Source organism: Pan paniscus, chromosome 13, assembly GCF_029289425.2.
Source record: "Pan paniscus chromosome 13, NHGRI_mPanPan1-v2.0_pri, whole genome shotgun sequence".
Classification (NCBI taxonomy): domain Eukaryota; kingdom Metazoa; phylum Chordata; class Mammalia; order Primates; family Hominidae; genus Pan; species Pan paniscus.
In genome coordinates this window covers 118,647,781-118,666,641 of record NC_073262.2, presented here as the reverse complement: position 1 = coordinate 118,666,641, position 18,861 = coordinate 118,647,781, and the positions used below count along the sequence as shown (strand labels likewise).

Below are 18,861 nucleotides of genomic sequence, written 5' to 3'. Positions count from 1 at the left end.
AGTGACTGTTCTTGAATAGGCTTAATAATTTGGAGCATCTACTATGTATTTAGCATTATGCTAGGAGTCAGACATGCAATGGTGAAAAAATACACGTGTATCTTGTCCTTACTGAGCTTACAGTAGGGAGAGATTGAGAGAGAGAGAGAGAGAGAGAGAACACGAGTGCTATAAAGGATAAGGCCATGATGCCCACAGCATATAACTGAAAGACAGGAAACAAAATGAAAATTCTATATTTATGTAAAAAGAGTTTGTTGATAAAGATGACCCTTGTGAACATTATACCTCCCCCACACTAATCTTATGGTTTGTGGCTTATGTTAGTTCAGGTCCTCTGAAAAGCAGGTGCCCAGACATAATGAGATTTGCATGACACTTATTGGGCACCAGGCCCGTGAAGGATAAGGGCAGGGAGCCAGAGAAGGCAGCGATGGCCTTCAGACCATGCTGCAAGGCTGACCCCTGTAAAAGAGAGGGGAGAGAGAATTGGGCAGGAGGCATCTCAGATTGCAGCAAAGTGATGCTTTCTTAAGACAGGCTTGCTGAAAGTATGCATTGGCATTTACAGTGGCCCACAGGAATACCAGCAGGCGCTCAGTGGGTCATGTGGATTCTCTGCTGTGTAAAAGTAACTCTGTCTCCTCCTGCTGGTGCCTGGACAAAGGGAGTTCAGAGATCAGTTCCAGCATCAGTCATAGTTTGTAGCTCACTGGGACCTTACGTCCCCTGGCAAGAGCCTCCCTCTTTGGCACCAGGATTTCCAGTGCTGCTATTCTCCTTAAATCCTGCAGCACATCATTGGGAATGATGGAATGCAGGGCCACTCCCAATTTCATCTACCGGATCCCAGACATGGTCCCAAACCTACTGGGGACATGCATCTTTGAAGACAGCAAGAACTCCATCCTGGCCCTTCAGCTGGGTCTTGGTTGTTCAAGCCCTCTATGAGGCTGGCTGCCTATGGATGGTGCGGGGTGTGGATAGACAGTGGTTCCACAACCAGGGGCTCACTCATTCGTCTCCTTCACTGGGAGGTGAGTCACCTGATTGGATGCTATGCCCCATGGGATTCCATGCCTATGGTTCAGGCTTTCTGTAGCCCCCAGATAGTCATGGTGTCTGAGTCCCTGCAGGCAGGAAAGACAAACTCTTGCCTGGAAGAGGTATCTGTCACTATGAGGAGTGACGCAGAAACCACACAGCAATTTGAACAGGACAAGTTAAAAGTGAAGAGTGATTATCACAGCAGATTGGAGTAGTGAAGGACTGGCTAGTAGGAAGTAAAAAGAACTTGAACATGAGAATAGCAGATATCAGGAGTAGCCTGCACCACTAGGACTAAGACTGAGAGCTCAAAGAAGAGACTTGGCTGGGCGCAATGACTCACGCCTGGAATCCCGGCACTTTGGGAGGCTGAGGCGGGCAGATCGTCTGAAATCAGGAGTTTGAGACCAGCCTGGCCAACATGGTGAAACCCCGTCTCTATGAAAAATACAAAAAATTAGCCGACCTGGTGGCGGGCGTCTGTAGTCCCAGCTACTAGTGAAGCTAAGGCAGGAGAATCACTTGAACCTGGGAGGCGGAGATTGCAGTGAGCCAAGATTGCACCATTGCACTCCAGCCTAGGTGACAGAGTAAGACCCTGTCTCGAAAAAAAAAAAAAGAAGAGCCCTCCATAGCACCCCTGGGGCTGACACCCAGATTGAGTAGGGAGGGCATGGCTGTGAATCCAGTGGAGGGCAGAGAAGTCACTGTGGTGCTCTGCTGGTGGAACTTGCTAGAAACCTGCCCTCTGGCGTCCTGGGGAAAACTGTACAGAGAAGTGTCCTACCAGAGGCCTCTGATGCAAAACTCCCTGAGGGAGGTGCTGGGAAGCTGGTGCTCCTTAGCACTCCTGTGAAGCAGTCTGCACTGCACGGGTCAGGAAGCAAAACCCTCTTCCTCCTCCAGTGTCTCTCCATCACCCTGTCCCAACAAAGCTTCAGAGCCCGCTGGCTCAGGGGAACAACTTAGAGGACCCAGATCCATTTTCCCAGAACAGAGGAGCAATTACATCTGGAGCCTGCCGCTTGTCGACTGGCCGTCCTGTGGCCCATTGGTCTCCTTAAAGAGCAATGCCACTTCAGGGCTCCGCAGTGATCTGTGTTGCAGGAAGGTTGGACATGCAGAGGCAGTGACAGCTCCGTTGACCTTGGTTAATGGGGAGTCCATGCTAATGGGCCGTCTACAGCCTGGCTCCATCACTGTGCCTGTCACACCAGTTCTGGGCTGGCTGGTGATGAAGTCCAGCTATCAACTGGCTGAGTTTTCTTGGCTGCTTGGTTGTTCTACGCCTCTTCCATGAGGATTGCATTCTGGGGACATTAACGTGGGAGGCGGAAATGACACTACCCTGGAGCGCCCACTCCCCTGGGCTCATCCGTAATCCTCTACCCCAGACCTTGTTTCCTGGCCACTGTATGTATTCTCATCTCGGGCCACTTTTTGTTCCATTGTAGATACCAGTTGCACTCTCGCACGGTGCCCATTAGAAAGATTTTCCATCTCCACCATCACGGGGCCACTCCTGAATAGGGCTATAATGAAGTTCTGACAACTGTGAAGGAGAGAGAGGAGGAAGGGAATTGGGTAGGAAAAAAAAAATCACAGACTGCAGTACAGTCCAAGAAAGAGAGGGCCAGGCAGATGGGAAGTCCTCAAGGCAAAGTCACCCATGGGAACCACCCTTGTCCCAAGGGAATAGCCTAGATGGACAGCAGGGCTGTGCTTGTCACAGGCCAGGAGCAGCCCGAGGGGAAGGCAGTGATGGATGGAGAGGGGCAGCAGCTGGGACCCACAGCCAGTCAATTTTGTTTCCTGTAGCAGGAGGTCTAAGGGGTTACTTTTCATGGCTGCCACTTGGCTATTCTGCAACTGTAAAACTTCACCATTGATCTCATTCTTTTTTTAACATGACCTGGGGCTTGGCTCAAAGCAGTGCCACCTTGTGGTTAGTTTTGGAACACCAGCCTGGGCCGTGGCTTCTTAGGATTCAAGACCTGCTTGCAAAGCTTCAACTTGAGCTTTAGTTTCTTCCTTTGGTATTTCTTCTGCACTCCTTGTTTACAAGGATTTCATTTCAGCAAAGGAGCCATCTATTGAAATAAGATCAACCAGCAGGAAGATTCTAAACCATATTCAGGAAAGGTATGCTACGTCAAAACTAGCGATTATTGAGCCCATGTTTTAAGACAGCCAAATCTCTAGGCTATTTTGGATCTTATCCTGGACAACACTATTTCTGATTTGTATGGTAACCAAGGCCCTCTGTGGGTTAGTTTCAGCTTTCAAGCAGCCGTGGCTCAGTCTAGTGAGAGGCACTCGTGCGTTCTGCCTGGTGGGAGTCAGAGTCTTAGGATCTGCCAAGTCCTGATGCCATCAGCATTCACATTGCCTTACAGGGGTCTCCTCCCCACTCCAAGATAGGTAGGCCCACCACCTGTTCTTGTCTGCAGCCTTCAGACTTGCTCTCCTTGAGGTCTTCAGTTCCCCAATAGGAAATATCTTGAAATCCCCTTCTTGACTGAGGCCACCCTTTGCTGAGGTTACTGACCTTTCTGCTTGCTGCTTCCTGGCATCCTGTTTCTCTGCTTATTTTGCCCTTTTCTGCCAGTTCCTTCAGGGCTCTTGTTGGATTCTCTCTTTCCGTGAAGTACAGATTTTAGAGTGCACTGGAGTCCAACTGCTTGGGTTCGAATCCCAGCTTCTACCACTTACTCGCTCTTGTGAAGGCATTGAGACAGCTGAGGAATTTGTATGCAAAATTACTGGTCATTTTGTTCAACGTGATAATGGCATGGCAGTTGTTATTATTTTTTATTTAAGAAATGTTGATTTCTAGGATTTACTTTAAAATATTCCAACTTAAAAAAATGGAGGAAGGGGGGTTGGTGAAATGAGATTGGCAACATGGTAATAATTGTCTAAGCTGGGTGGCAGATACATTATACATTATACGTTATCTGTCTGCAGCTATATTATACATTATATGGTTAATTCTACTAGTCTCTCAATCTTGGGTGTAAAGGTTTAAAATGTGTAAAATGAAAATGGCCTCATGAATTATGAATGAATTATTTGTATTCAAATAATTGTGGCTAGTTGTGGAACACCAGCCCGTCTGAGCAGTGCCTTCTTAGGATTCAAGACCTGGTTGCAAAGCTTCAACTTGAGCTTTAGTTTTTTGCTTTGGTATTTCTTCTGCACTCCTTGTTTACAAGGATTTCATTTCAGCAAAGAAGGCATCTATTGAAATAAGACCAACCAGCAGGAAGATTCTAAACCGTATTCAAGAAAGGTATGCTACATCAAAACTAGTGATTATTGAGCCCAGAATGAATTATTTGGATGGGGGTAACATGGGGAAGAGTGAGCTGACTACATATAAAATTTACTGGGGAGAAACAGGAGGGAGTTTGCACTGAGCCTCCCGTAGTTTATGGTGGTTCATGAGTGTGGCAGAGAGAGTGGAAGACCAGGTCCCAAATAGAATATATGTTTGATGGTGTAAAGCTATTGCCTTCTGACCTGGATTCTGCTCTGCAGGCCCTAGGAAGACCCCTGTACCCCTGGTCAGTCTCCCATGCTGGGTTAGCATTACCAGTTAGTCAGCTCTAGCATAAGCCAATTGGGTCAACAGAGGGTTGCAAGAAATGGACAATGTCATCCAATTATTCTATAGCATTGTTGTACCTGAGTTCATATGCTTTGAGTGGGGAAATTATATCCAGTTGGTAAATTTGGAAAAAAACTCAAACAAATCAGCAAAGTAAAAACAATATTCCTTGTTTCTCTTGCATATTTTGGACCATTTGGCTTTTGTTTTCATTTGTCTGGACTGAGTTATAATAGTCAGAGTTTGTAGTTCTAAGTATGACTCAACAGAGTCAGCTTTTTCAAATGCAAATGATTATCATGGACTTAAATAGCAAGGATTTGAAGAAAAAGAGTCATTTCTGTAAGTGATTCACAGTAGATGTAAGTTAGAATTTCTTACCCTGTAATTTTACCTTCTGCATGAAAAGCTGTCTATCAAAGGCTATTTTGTTAGATGTCTGGCTTCCTGTTCTCAGATGAACCAAGAAGAGAGGAACAGCCTATTTCTGGTTTTACTGAAGCCTTTTAAAAATCCTTGATGATTGAAGAAATACAAAAATACGGAGAAGTAGAGAGGTTCAATTAGAGTTTATAGTAAAAGATGAGGAGGAAGATAAAGTCCTCAGGTAGGTAAGACTTGCTGCGAGATTTAGCTGTGAGACATTGAATCTGGATTAGTTTCAATGGGATTGATTGTGAAGTGGAGGTAGGCTGGTATGGACATTAGGGGAATTGGGGTAAATGGATGCTTTTATCTAATTCTTTTCATTTCCCTTCTTTCTTTCTTTCTTCCTTTCTTTTCTTCTTCCTTCCTTGTTCCTTTCTTTCTTTCCTTCCTTCTTTCCTTCTTTTCTTTCCTTCTTTCCTGCCTTCCTTCCCTCCCTGCCTCTTTCTTTCCTTCCTTCCTTCTTTCTTTTCTTTCCTTCCTTCCTTCCTTCCTCCCTCCCTCTCTCTCTCTCTTTCTTTCTTTCTTTCTTTCTCACTCTGTTGCCCAGGCTGCAGTGCAGTGGTACAATCTCAGCTCACTGCAACCTCTGCCTCTTGGCTTCAAGCAATTCTCCTGTCTCAGCCTCCCAAGTAGCTGGGTTTACAGGCGCCCACCACCATGCCCAGCTAATTTTTGTATTTTTAGTAGAGACGAGGTTTCACCATGTTGGCCAGGCTGGTCTCGAACTCCTAACCTCAGGTGATCTGCCTGCCTCAGCCTCCCAAACTGCTGGGATTATAGGTGTGAACCACCATGTCTGGCCTATGCAACTCTTTCTAACGCGTTGTTACCATTTTACTTGGAGGAATGAAACAGAAGACAGATATTTCAGTGAGATACAGAGCAGATGTTTTGATGAGCAAGCAAATGAGAGAGAGCGAGCAGGGACAGAGTGTGTGTGTGTGTGTGTGTGTGTGTGTGAGAGAGAGAGAGAGAATGGGCCTCATAGTGGGCTTGTGTGTTCAAATTGGAATGCCGAAATAAATTGCCCACAGAATTAATTAAACTATGGAATCAAAACATCTGTAATCCTAGCACTTTGGAAGGCCAAGGCGGGCAGATCACCTGAGGTCAAGAGTTCAAGACCAGCCTGGCCAACATGGTGAAACCTTCTCTCTACTTAAAAAAAAAAAAAGAAATACAAAAATTAGCCAGTTGTGGTGGTGCATGCCTATAATCCCAGCTACTTAGCAGGCTGAGGCACAAGAATCGCTTGAACCTGGGGGCGGAGGTTGCAGTGAGCTGAGATTGTGCCACTACACTCCAGCTTGGGTGATAGGGCGAGACTCTGTCTCAAAAAAAAAAATTGCAAAATATTTTGGGTAACAATAGCTAGCATTTATTAGGTGATTACTATATGCCTGACACTGCTAAGCCCTTTCCATGCATTATCTCATTTTAGCCTTACAAAAACTCTGTGAGGTAGTTGCATTATTACCAGCATTTTACAGTTGAGGAAACTGGCATGAACAGGTCAAGAAACTTGTTCAAGATCTCAGCACATGGCAGAAGTGGCATTGGAACCAGAGGAGTTTGGCTTCAGAGCCCCGACCCCTGCCCTGTACTGAAAGAGACAGACCGGCACCAAGGACAATGAAGAGGTAATTTTGAAATTTTTTAATGGAATTTCTCAAACACAGGCTAAAGAGAATAGTGTAATAGTACCCATCACCCCCAATAATCTATATTTTTAAAATTTGTCTATCTGTCCCCCTTGATTTATAAGTATTTTAGAACAAATTTGAAACCTAAATCTTCTTTATAACCTTTTAACCTGTCATTTCAGAGCAAGCAGTAATTTTAAGGTGGTTGAAAATATGAATGTGAACACAAAGATGGGGCTCACAGTGGGAGACTGGTCCACCATGATAGCATATGAGAAGCCCACGTGACCACCATGAGCATGTGCACCGACCACGGGCCATAAGAGATACTACTCAGCCATAGGCTACAAACATTTGGTTTGCTTGGCATGCACATTCCTCTCTTGTAAAATGATGCATCAGACTCTCAGAGCTAAATTCATTAAACCATCTCCTTTTCCTCTGAATCCCTGTCAAAAACAAATCTAAAACTTTGATTTGCTGTGCAACTTTGCCCGAAGGGAAATACTGGACTATTCTGGCCCTAGGCATTTTCAGCCATGCTGGGAGTTTTGTGTTAGTCTAGGCTGTGTATTTCAGCTTCTGGCAAGTTTGTGAGCATGACTTAGCATCCTTGTATTTTGAGAACTCTGGAAAGAGGGATAACAAGTTTGTGTTTCTAGTTCTTCAAGCCCAAGGGCCAGCCTGGAGGCAGTGGGAGGTGCATAAGCACCTTCTGCCTTGTGTTTATCATTTTGCCTTTGTCGTCCTAACTCAGCAGCCTCAATCCTTCTTTTGAGATGGAGTCTCACTCTCTCGCCAGGCAGAGTGCAGTGGCGTGATCTCGGCTCACTGCAACCTCTACCTCCCAGGTTCAAGCAATTCGCCTGCCTCAGCCTCCTGAGTAGCTGGGACTACAGAAGCGCGCCACCATGCCCAGCTAATTTTTGTATTTTTAATAGAGACAGGGTTTCACCATGTTGGCGAGGATGGTCTCAATCTCTTGACCTCGTGATCCGCCTGCCTCAGCCTCCCAAAGTGCTGGGATTACAGGCGTGAGCCACCACGCCTGGCCAGCCTCAATCCTTCTTTACATCTGCTGCCATCAAGCTGCTTTCATCCTTTTATTTTACAGGAAATTATTTATTTCCTTTTAAATAAATACATAAAGATGAATATAACATCTTTTTTATTGTACTGGTATTTATTTTGGAATTGCTACTTGTAAGTGCTCTGGTCAGAAATTTGTGTATCTTGAGTGGTCTGCACTTAATTCCATATTCCAATGGGGGGAAAACCAAAACTGTGTCTCTCTTTTTCTCTCTCAGAGAAAAAGCCTTATTTTTTTCTTCCTTTTTCTGTTCTTTTTCTTTATTGTGGTGTAACTAATATATATAACATAAATTTTGCCATTTTAATGATTTTAAGTGTGCAATTCCTACTGTAGTTATAGACAATTACAGAATTGTCTGTAATTGGTAGAATTCAAATTTCTCAAACAGCAAGATAAATTCAAATATGCATTACCTTAACACTATACAAATTCGAATTCCCAAAATCCAAGTATGTTTGAGAAAATATCTAGAGTACAGTGAGAAAAAATGGAATTAAATAAATACACAATTATGGAAATCTATGTCAGCTATCACACATTAAAATCCTGCCTAGAAATATCAAATGGAATTTTTTCCACTGATCTGTATATATTTTCAGATTATCTGGGTTTTTTTTTTTTTTTTTTTTTGAGACGGAGTCTTGCTGTGTTGCCCAGGCTGGAGTGCAGTGGCGCGATCTCGGCTCACTGCAAACTCCGCCTCCCGGGTTCATGACATTCTCCTGCCTCTGCCTCCCGAGTAGCTGGGACTACAGGTGCCCGCCACCACGCCCAGCTAATTTTTTGTATTTTTAGTAGTGACGGGGTTTCACCATGTTAGCCAGGATCTCCTGACCTCGTGATCTCGATCTCCTGACCTCGTGATCCGTCTGCCTCAGCCTCCCAAAGTGCTGGGATTACAGGCGTGAGCCACCGCGCCCGGCCTATCTGGGTATTTTGAGCAAATTCGTGAAAGACATCTCTTTCAATGGTTTACAACCATACCACACTATACATGTCATTTATTTCCACTTAAAGCCTATGTTTTACATTATATTTACATGAAGCATTATTTGGTTTTAGTGTAGAAGTCCAAACTCTTGTATGGAAGTCAAAATGCCCTGCCTCAAATTCTAAAATTTTCCTTCTGAAGTAACTGTATTTACATAGAAAAATCAGAAAACTATAATGTTGAGAATTAAACATTAAAATTTCAAGTTTTATTAAATAATTGACTTTAAGTGTATTTTGAAATTTAGTGTGTTTGAAAATTTATTCAATATTTTCAGATTTAGAATGCTTTCAGAAAAACAATGCAACTTGTGAATGACTTTTTATCACAGAGGGTGGGGGAAGGGAGAGTTGGCTTGACTCTTGTTCAGAATGGACATTTTTGATATTAGGCAAATTTTAAACTGACACTTTCTGTTTCTTCTTTCAAGGTCCTAGTATCTTAACTACCTCATGCCTTTTTTTTTTTTTTTTTTTTTTTTTGAGACAGATTCTTGTTCTGTCACCAAGGCTGGAATGCAGTGGTGTGATCTTGGCTCACTGCAACCTCCGCTTCCCAGGTTCAAGTGACTCTCATGCCTCAACCTCCCAAGCAGCTGGGATTACAGGTATGTGCCACCACGCCCAGCTAATTTTTGTATTTTTAGTAGGGATGGGGGTTTCACCATGTTGGCCAGGCTGGTCTTGAACTCCTGGCCTCGAATGATCTTCCCACCTCGGCTTCCCAAAGTGCTGGGATTATAGGGGTGAGCCACTGCACCTGGGTACCTTGTGGCTTTTGGACGATTATTCTTACTTCAAAGTTAAATTTCTCTTAGAGAGCTTCCAACTCTACTGGGTAATGGTGGTGAAATGGTGGTGGCATGGCATTATCTGTTTAAAGATAGTTCAATTCACATATTTTTTAGCTTCCAACAAGTATATTCACACCATTGTTTTGTCTTTCTCTCACAAAACACCAAATGTATTACAGCAAAATATTCCTATACCACCTTTCACATTTTACCAATAAGAGACGATTGATTTCATCAAGTATCTTTGAATTGTTTGGAGTATGTCTTTGCAAACGGATAATTATTTTGGAGACCCTGAAATCTCTAAATATCATTTTTATTTCAAGAAACTTTAAAGAGTATATGATCATAACACTTCAAACTCCTTTTGAAGGAAAATATTCTTTATGTGTAGACAGAAGTTATCTCTCATGTTTAAAGTACAGATTTACATAATTTGGCTATCCAGAGCCTACTACATGGATAGGATGCTTGATTTTAAGTACAGATAGTTTTACCTGATTTGCCTTATGTGATGTAAGTTTACTCTGAAGACAGAGTAACATTTTAGTAATTCCTAGTTATTAAAAAATTAAGGTTCTTACAGTAGAGCATTAATTTTCATAAAGTGGGCTGTTCCCAGGGAAGAGATTTTTTGTGTTTGAGTGTGTGTGTGTGTATGTTTTACCCCATTTTATTTAATTGAGGTGAAATTGACATAATATAAAATTAACCAGTTTAGCCAGTTGTAGTGGCTCAAGCCTGTAATCCCAGCACTTTGTGAGGCAGAGGCGGGTGGATTGCTTGAGCTCAGGAGTTCAAGACCAGCCTGGGCAACATGGTGAAACCCCATGTCTACAAAAAATTAAAAAATTAGCTGGGCATGGTGGCGCATGCCTGTAGTCACAGCTACTCAGGAAGCTGAGACGGGAGAATCGCTTGACCCTGGGAAGGTTGCAATGAGCCTAGATGGTGCCACTGCACTCCAGCCTGGGCAACAGAGTGAGACACTGTCTCCAAAAATAAATAAATAAATAAATAAATAAAATGAAATGAACCATTTTAAAATGAATGATCCAGTGGCATTCAGCACATTCACAGTGTTGTGTAATCATCTTTGTCCAGTTTCAAAACGTTTTCATCATCCCAAAAAGAAACTTTATATACATTAAGCAGTTGTTCTTCATATTCTGTCCCCCACCCCTGTCCCCAGCAGCCACCAGCTGGAGTTATGTCTCTCTATGGATATTTAATGTATATTGAATCATATGATGTGTGACCTTTTGTGTCTGGCTTTTTTCACTTATCATAATGTTTTTGAGGGTCATCCACATTGTAGCATACGTCAGTACTTCTAGGGAAGAGTTTTCATCAAGTTTATGTAGGTGAGACTGCTTCTACTTGTGGACAATTTCCTGAACCTTATTTCTAGAATGTTCCCTCCAAAGGGCTGAAGGCTTAAGTGTTCATGCCTGGAGGACTTCATCTTATGTTAAAGAAATCTGATAAAAGAATTCCTGGCATTTTGAGAGGAAGGAAATCCTGAGCTTCTGTGACTGCCCACAGGGATGGATTTCGGTGCAGGGATTGCCGAGCCGTGGCTGCTGAGATTCACGGGCTCTAGATCCTCCCTCGGGAAGGAAGGAGCTGCTGGAAGTGTTGCCCGCCACAGCCCTAGCTGTCAGCCCATTTCTGGGACAGCCTCTGCTGAAGAGGGCTGCCTCGGCTAAGGCCATGTTCCTTTCCCAGGTAGCCCTCATCCAAAGACTGATTGTCATGGAGGGGACAGAAAGGGCCAGTTCTCACTTACTGACTGACTCAGAACAGCTCTGAATTTTCATTCTGTCTTTAGAACTCCCCGTAGGGTTGACTGAGGCCCAATCAGTTCCTTTGTGCCCTTCTTTTCCACAGGTGTTGGTTCCATGCACACTCATAATAAATCTCCTGTATGCTAAATTCCATCTCAGAGTTAGCTTTCCTGGGAAGCTAATTGGCAGTACCAGATTTTCTGCCCGTTACAGAGAAGTAAGGAAGGTCTGCACCTCCTCTAAGTTGAGAAGCTTTGCTTTTGAGCTACTGGGCTGTCTGTGGGTAGTAGAGGTCTTCTTTCTTAGTTTTACAATTTTTGTCCTGTCGAGATCTTTAAATCAACCTCTTCTGGGTATCAGTGGGTTGGCAGCTAAGGATTTTGCCTTTATTAATAAGTTTTGCATTACTACAAAACCATTCTCCTATGTTGCCATAGAGAAAACATAAACATTAAAATGAGGTGTGCATTTTCATGCATTCTCTTGCTTTTCAGGGATGTCACAGTGCCAGGAATCATGAAAGGGATACAAACTGTTATGCCAGTTCATCTTTATAATCATTTTCCTTCTTTCTTTCTTTCTTTCTGTCTTTCTTTCTTTCTTTCTTTCTTTCTTTCCTTTCTTTCTTTCTCTTTCTTTCTTTTCTTTTCTTTTCTTTTTTTTTTGAGACAGAGTCTTGCTCCGTGGCCCAGGCTGGAGTGCAATGGCGTGATCTCGGCTTACTGCAACCTCTGCCTCCCTGGTTCAAGCAATTCTTCTGCCTCGGCCTCCCAAGTAGTTGGGATTACAGGGGTGAGCCACCATGCCCAGCTGATTTTTTTTTCTTTTGAATTTTTAGTAGAGATGGGGTTTCACCATGTTGGCCAACCTGGTCTCGAACTCCTAACCTCAGGTGATCCACCCGCCTCGGCCTCCCAAAATGCTGGGATTATAGGCATGAGCCACCCCACCCAGCCAATACATTTTCTATAGGCAAGAAACCATATTTGTTTAACAACAATTGAACAGGTTCTGCTCTCCCTTGGACTGAGGAGTACTTTGATAAGTCATTTGGCCTAGGGACAAAAGAGAGGGCACTGGGCCTCCTTTTTTTTTTCTGAGACTGAGTCTCACTCTGTCGCCCAGGTTGGAGTGCAGTGGTGTGATCTATGCCTGGCTAATTTTTGTATTTTTAGTTGAGATGGGATTTCGCCATGTTGACCAGGCTCGTCTTGAACTTCTGACCTCAGGTGATCTGCCTGCCTCAGCCTCCCAAAGTGCTGGGATTACAAGTCTGAGCTACCGTGCCTGGCCAGCACCTGGTCTTCTTATGGGGTACATAGGAAAGATGTGAGCGATAGGGAGGGGTGGCCCAGTTTAAATTCCCTACCTGAAGTGACAAGGCCTTTCTAAATTGAAAAGAGCTCAAGGAGAGAAGACCCTGAAAGGCTCGGCATGGCAAGGGAGAATGGAGCTTAGAGGCACCCAGTTTCAGCTCCACAAAGTGATTCAAAGCGGTACTCATGGCATATACTTGAAAGGGCCCTCTACTTTGGTCAAGCAAAATATTTAATATTAAGCATTTATCAATTGGAGAGGCTGGCCAGGTGTGGTGGCTCACACCTGTAATCCCAGCACTTTGGCAGGCCAAGATGGGCAGATCACTTCAGGTCAGGAGTTTGAGACCAGCCTGGCCAACATGGTGAAACCCTGTCTCTACTAAATGTATAAAAATTAACTGGGCATGGTGGTGGGTGCCTGTAATCCCAGCTACTCAGGAGGCTGGGGCAGGAGAATCGCTTCAAACCTGGAGGCAGAGGTTGCAGTGAGACAAGGTTGTACCACTGCACTCCAGCCTGGGCAACAGAGTGAGATTCTGACACACACACACACCCAGAGAAATAAAATGTAAAAACAAAAAGTTTTAATGCTTCATTTAAATTGCTTCCCTTATATTATTTAAGAAATATATCTAGTGGCCTATACACTTTCCATGGTTTTCAGGCTAATAAATCAAATACCAATGCTTAATAAGATGAAATGAAATAGTAATACAATAATCAATGCTATTTGGCACATGGTAGCCAAGAAAAGAGAGGATTTACTTATTGCTCAATTTAGCAGTGCCCTAACAGGTTTAGAGTTTAGTTTACAGCTAGTTTAAATCTCCCACTTAAATATTACTATGTCCCTTTAAGCTCTAGGTTCATACAGGCATTGTGGCTACAGCAGCTTTCCATCTGTTGAGTAAAAGAAAGCTTTAGAACCTATTTGAGATCCTTAGCCCCATCTCCAAAGAGACTGCAGTGAATTTACAATTGGAGGCCAGGAGGTGGCAGCACAGAGGATTATAGGAAGGTTTGTATATAACCTTTGTGGGGAAGTCTAAGGTTTGTATATAACCTTTGTGGGGGAGGTCCACCTGCTGTCTTTACTTTGGTAGAACTTGTCCGGGAGAGTTGCAGTGTTCTGGCCTGTCGATGTATCTCTTGAGTATTGTGGAAAAAGAAACCATATAAAGGAATGGTGAACTAAAAACACAAATTTAAAGGCATAAATTCGGTTATCTTTAACACTCAGATGGGTAGGATCTGGGCTTAAAGTTGAGGCAAGCCTCCGGTCGCCTTTCATAGCAAACGCGAATGATGCTCAGGTTTTCTCCTACTACAGTTTTTGATGCATATTTTCTCCTATTTTGTAACTTCGAGTCACCTTGCATATAGCAAGTGCTTAATAAATACTTCTTAGAAACTCTGCTTCTGCTTCTTAGAGTTTAATTGAATTAGGAAGCACACCGATGATAGCTGGGTCTAGGCTTATGTTTAATTTTGGTTAGGTATAATATGGAGAGACTTTGGAGAACACAGAAAACTTGGAATAGTAGGGGGCTTGTCTTCCAGAGGTAGGAAGAGGTTGAATTCCAAATCTCATCTCTGGGGCTGAGAATTGAGACTGTTCTGGGCATCTGGAAAGTGTTTGTTATGGCAGGAGAATTAGCTGTGACAACAGAGCTCAATATAGGAGTATAGTTAGAGATGGAGATAAAGTGGGAATATTGTTAGGCGTAGCAGTATAACTATGGGAGACTAGAGATGACAACATAGTTAGCTATAAGAATCTACTTAGAGATTGCAGCATAGTTAATCATGGGAAATAGGGGGGTGAGGTAGGGAAGAGCATATGGTAGGAACTGAAGGATGGGTGACTCGAGGCATAGATGAATACAGAACATTTGAGTTCCATAATTTTCTATTTTTGGCTCTGGATAGTACTCTGAGGATGAGTACTGTTTTTATTATTATTTTTTGAGACAGAGTTTTGCTCTTGTCACCCAGGCTGGAACACAGTGGCACTATCTCAGCTCACTGCAACCTCCACCTCCCAAGTTCAAGCGATTCTCCTGTCTCAGCCTCCCAAGTAGTTGGGATTACAGGCGCCAGCCAGCCACCACACTCAGCTAATTTTTCTAATTTTTGTATTTTTAGCAGAGACGGAGTTTCACCATATTGGCCAGGCTGGCCTTGAACTCCTGACCTCAGGTGATCCACCTGCCTCAGCCTGCCAATGTGTTGGGAGTATAGGCCTGAGGCACCACAGCCGGCCAAGTACTGTTTGTTTTTCATCTTTGCATTCCACAAGAGGTTGAGCTCAGTGCCATGCTTACACAGTTGATAATAAATACTTGTTGAGTTGAATCCTTTCAGATGGTCACAGTTGGCAATGGAAGGTGATGGGGTCGGATCTGACTAAAGTATGAATACTTAACAATAATTGCAGCTAACGTTTACGCAGTGCTTCCCATTTCCCATGAAACTATACTAAGGGCTTTCTGTGTTATTTCACCCAATCCTGACAGCAGCCACAGGGAGGCACTGTTATGCCAAAGGCCATACTCTAAACAACCCTGCCAGTGGTTCATAAATTTGACGTGCCTCAGAATTCCCAGAGGCACCCCTGTGCCTCTGGAACAGGGGTGACTAGGGTGAGAGGGGAGTGAGGGGCCTAGGGAACAACATTAAAGAAGGCACTCACATTTGGGGTTGTACAGTTGCAGGGTGGGCCCCAAAAGCGAGTGTCTCTTTATATGTTGCACTCTAAGCTCCTCATTTGTCTCATTTTAGTCCCTTCCCTTCTCATCCTAGTCCCTATAAAAGGCTTGGGAGCCTTTTAAAAATGCAGATTTAGCCGGGTACAGTGGCTCACGCCTGTAATCCCAGCACTTTGGGAGGCCGAGGCGGGTGGATAACCCCAAAATATTAGCTGGGTGTGGTTGTGCATGCCTGTGGTCCTAGCTACTCGGGAGGCTGAGATTGGAGAATTGCTTGAGCCCAGGAGGTGGAGGTTGCAATGAGCCAAGATTGCATCACTGCACTCCAACCTGGGTGACAGAGTGAGACCACATCTCAGAAAAGCCTAAAAAGCCCGACAAATACTAAAAACACGGATTCTTGGGCCCCTACTGAAGAACATCAATTCAGATGATGTCAAATAGGGTCCAGGAATCTGGAGTTTCCGTAAGCATCCCTAGGGATTCTAGTGCAGGTGTTTAGGATCATCGCTCTGTGAGAAACTCTGCTTCTGCCGACAGTCTCAGATGAGAGTCCCTTTACATTCAGTGAAATAATTTCTCTCTGTCTGTTTGGTTTGGGGGTAGATGTTGGTGAGGTCACCAGTTTTCTATCTGAATTTTTAAGGGACGCAGTGGGAGTCTGATGTTCCTCTGCAGAGAGCTCCTGTAGTGTGTTTTGCGGGGCTTTGGCCCAACAGGACTATTCCTTGTGGGGTCCTTTCTGTCCATTCTAGATGGCGGTCCTCCTTGGATACACACACCATGCTTGAAACAGTGCATCGCTAGCTGTTATTACCAAGTGCAATGGATGTTTTCTCTGGCCCTGCCAGTATCCATTCCCCTTTTTGTGTTTCCAGTTGATTTTCCTTTGGAAACGAGACCTTTCCCACTCTTAGCCCTTTCCTGTCTCCTCAGCTCCTCTTCACTTGAGCTCTGCAAGGGTGTGCATGAGACTAGAACCTGCTAGGTAGATGTATTTTCTCCCTCCGAGCACAGCAATTGGTTCCATTTGGGTCAAGGAGAGTCAAGCCTGGGCCTGTTGATCAACTGTCTGGGAAGGAGCTATCCTCTTTCTGCTAAGATCACTAACAGAAAAGACAGTGCAATTCAGGCCTAGTGGGGACCTGAGAATGCCATAACTCAGAGCTCAGAGATGAAAAGAGACCAATCTTTATTTCATCTTTGGAGGGCCTGGATCCAGTTATGTCTAAAGCTAGCATAATGTCTGAAGTTTCCAGTTACTTGAGGCAGTACATTTCTTCTTAAACTAGTTTGAGTGATGTTTTTTGTCCTTAATAATTAGAAGATGATTAATATCCAGAGGATAAAGGTCATAATAGCTATACAAAAAGGTGTTGGACACACAACAGGGTTAGAATCCCTTCATGGAAGGGCTGAAAGAGCCAAACTTTCTTGAAGAAAAACATCTTACCGTGCTCTACTCCTCTTCCAGCCCAGCTTATGTGTTTTTTTTTCCTCCCTGGGAAAAATTATTCTCTTTTTAAAAGGGCAGAATTATTCCTGAGTAAGAAGTTGCCTAGAGAGTAATCTCTACTGAATTTTGAGGAGAAGTTATAATATGTTTGTTGCTTGGAACTGAAGAATAAGCAAAGACTATGACTATTAAGGTTTTCTAGAGTATATATTTTGGGGAAGGGAGGGAACCAACAAACTGCACCCAATAAAAATAGTTTGAGGCTGGAAGCGGTGGCTCAAGCCTATAATTCCAGCACTTTGGGAGGCCTAGGCGGGCGGATCACGTGGTCAGGAGATTGAGACCATCCTGGTAACATGGTGAAACCCTGTCTCTACTAAAAATACAAAAACAATTAGCCGGGCATGGTGGCGGGCGCCTATAGTCCCAGCTACTCAGGAGGCTGAGGCAGGATAATGGTGTGAACCCTGGAGGTGGAGCTTGCAGTGAGCCGAGATCGCGTCACTGCACTCCAGCCTGGGCGACAGAGCAAGACTCTGTCTCAAAAAAAAAAAAAAAAGGTTTGAAAATTTAGAAAGTCCTTTGCATTATGGGAAACGACAGAGTGATAGGACAGACAGAAACAGATAGATAGTGTCTGTTTCTCTTCAGGGAGGCAAAGCCAAGCAGAGAAACAGAAATAAAAATCTCACCTGACTAAATCAAACTTTGGTGTGTTGTACCCTGCCTAAAAGAGGGTTGTGTTTTTTCAGGATTAGCTCTCTCTCTCATCACAATTACCCTTTTCCTGCCTCTTAACCCAGTTCAGGGGACTATAGGGGGTTAGTTCTGAAAGGAACAGACTCTAACACTGGTTAACTTAAGCCAAAAAAGAAAAAAAAAATTAGTATTGATTGACAAGTTATGGAGTAACCCATAGAATGATGGGAATACTAAAGAGCTAGAATAATAGATCTTGTTTTGGAAATGCAAGAGCAGGAAAGCTCTAAGCATCTAAAGCCTAGAGCAATTGTGGTTGGGTCTGCTCTTCAAGATGCTACCCTTAAAATAATTCATGCCTCAACTCCAGCTGTTTTCCAACTTTGAGTCTTTGCCATTAAGAAGCAAATTATAGAAAGAGTGTTTGATTGGCTCATCTTGGTCACATGTCAATTTCTTGGTCACATGTCCATTTCCTGTTGAGGGTTAGGGGTGAGGGATGGAAGGTACCTTCATTGTTATAGCCAGCCTATTGAATTGGGGGCATGTTCTTCAAAGGAAAACAAAACACTATTACCAAAAGGCAGAGTGAGGGATACTACACAGGCAGAAACAACAGACTCCATAAGGACCCTTGGCGGATTTTACTTTGGTGACATTAGTCATGCCATTCCCTAATGTGACTTCTCTGGAGAGGTGAGGCATGTTGCTTCTCTATCTTGGATCACTTGGGGTGAGTGATGATGCTTGGCTCAGAGTACTGGTTTGTTTCAGAAGCCCTATTTTTTCTTTAAGGAAGACACTACTTGTTAGTTTTTCTCTGCTGGATGTGGGCAGCTCATAAATAGACTCCTCAGAATTAAACATAACCTTCCATGCCAACACTAAATAGCTCTTTTTCTGTTTTCTTGTGTTTATTCAGCACATTTTTAAAGTGCCCACTATGTGCGTGCATTGTTCTAGATGTTGTCATATGGCAAGGTCTGCACTGTTCTAGGTGTTGGGGATATTGCAAAGAACAAAACAAAATCCCTGCCTCCATGAATGGACCCTACATTCTAGTTCACCATTGTATTCCCAGTTCCTGGCTTAATAAATTTTTGTAGAACAAATAACTGAATGATACCAGCTCATGCTATGTTGTCTAAGCACAACTTTTTGGTGGAATGTGTTCATGATGTGGCATTGGAGCTTAATTTTTTTTTTTTTTGAGGTGGAGTCTCGTTCTGTTGCCCAGACTGGAGTGCAGTGGTGCGATCTCAGCTCACTGCAACCTCTGCCTCCTG

The 18,861-nt window shown here is 43.6% G+C and overlaps 1 protein-coding gene across 2 annotated transcripts in view; it reads left to right on the top strand.

Moving 5' to 3' along the window:
* Positions 1–4,199: 4,199 nt before the first annotated feature.
* MREG (melanoregulin) overlaps positions 4,200–18,861 on the top strand; it is a 90,132-nt gene continuing 75,470 nt past the window's right edge. Inside the window, exons 1-2 of one of the 2 annotated variants that reach the window (XM_055109079.2) lie at positions 4,217–4,339; positions 5,115–6,726. In XM_055109079.2, coding sequence (XP_054965054.1) covers positions 6,719–6,726 — 8 coding nt within the window. In that variant the 5' untranslated portion in view covers positions 4,217–4,339; positions 5,115–6,718. Of the gene's footprint in view, positions 4,340–5,114; positions 6,727–18,861 lie in introns of both variants that reach the window. The other variant, XM_034955090.3, reaches the window with a different exon arrangement.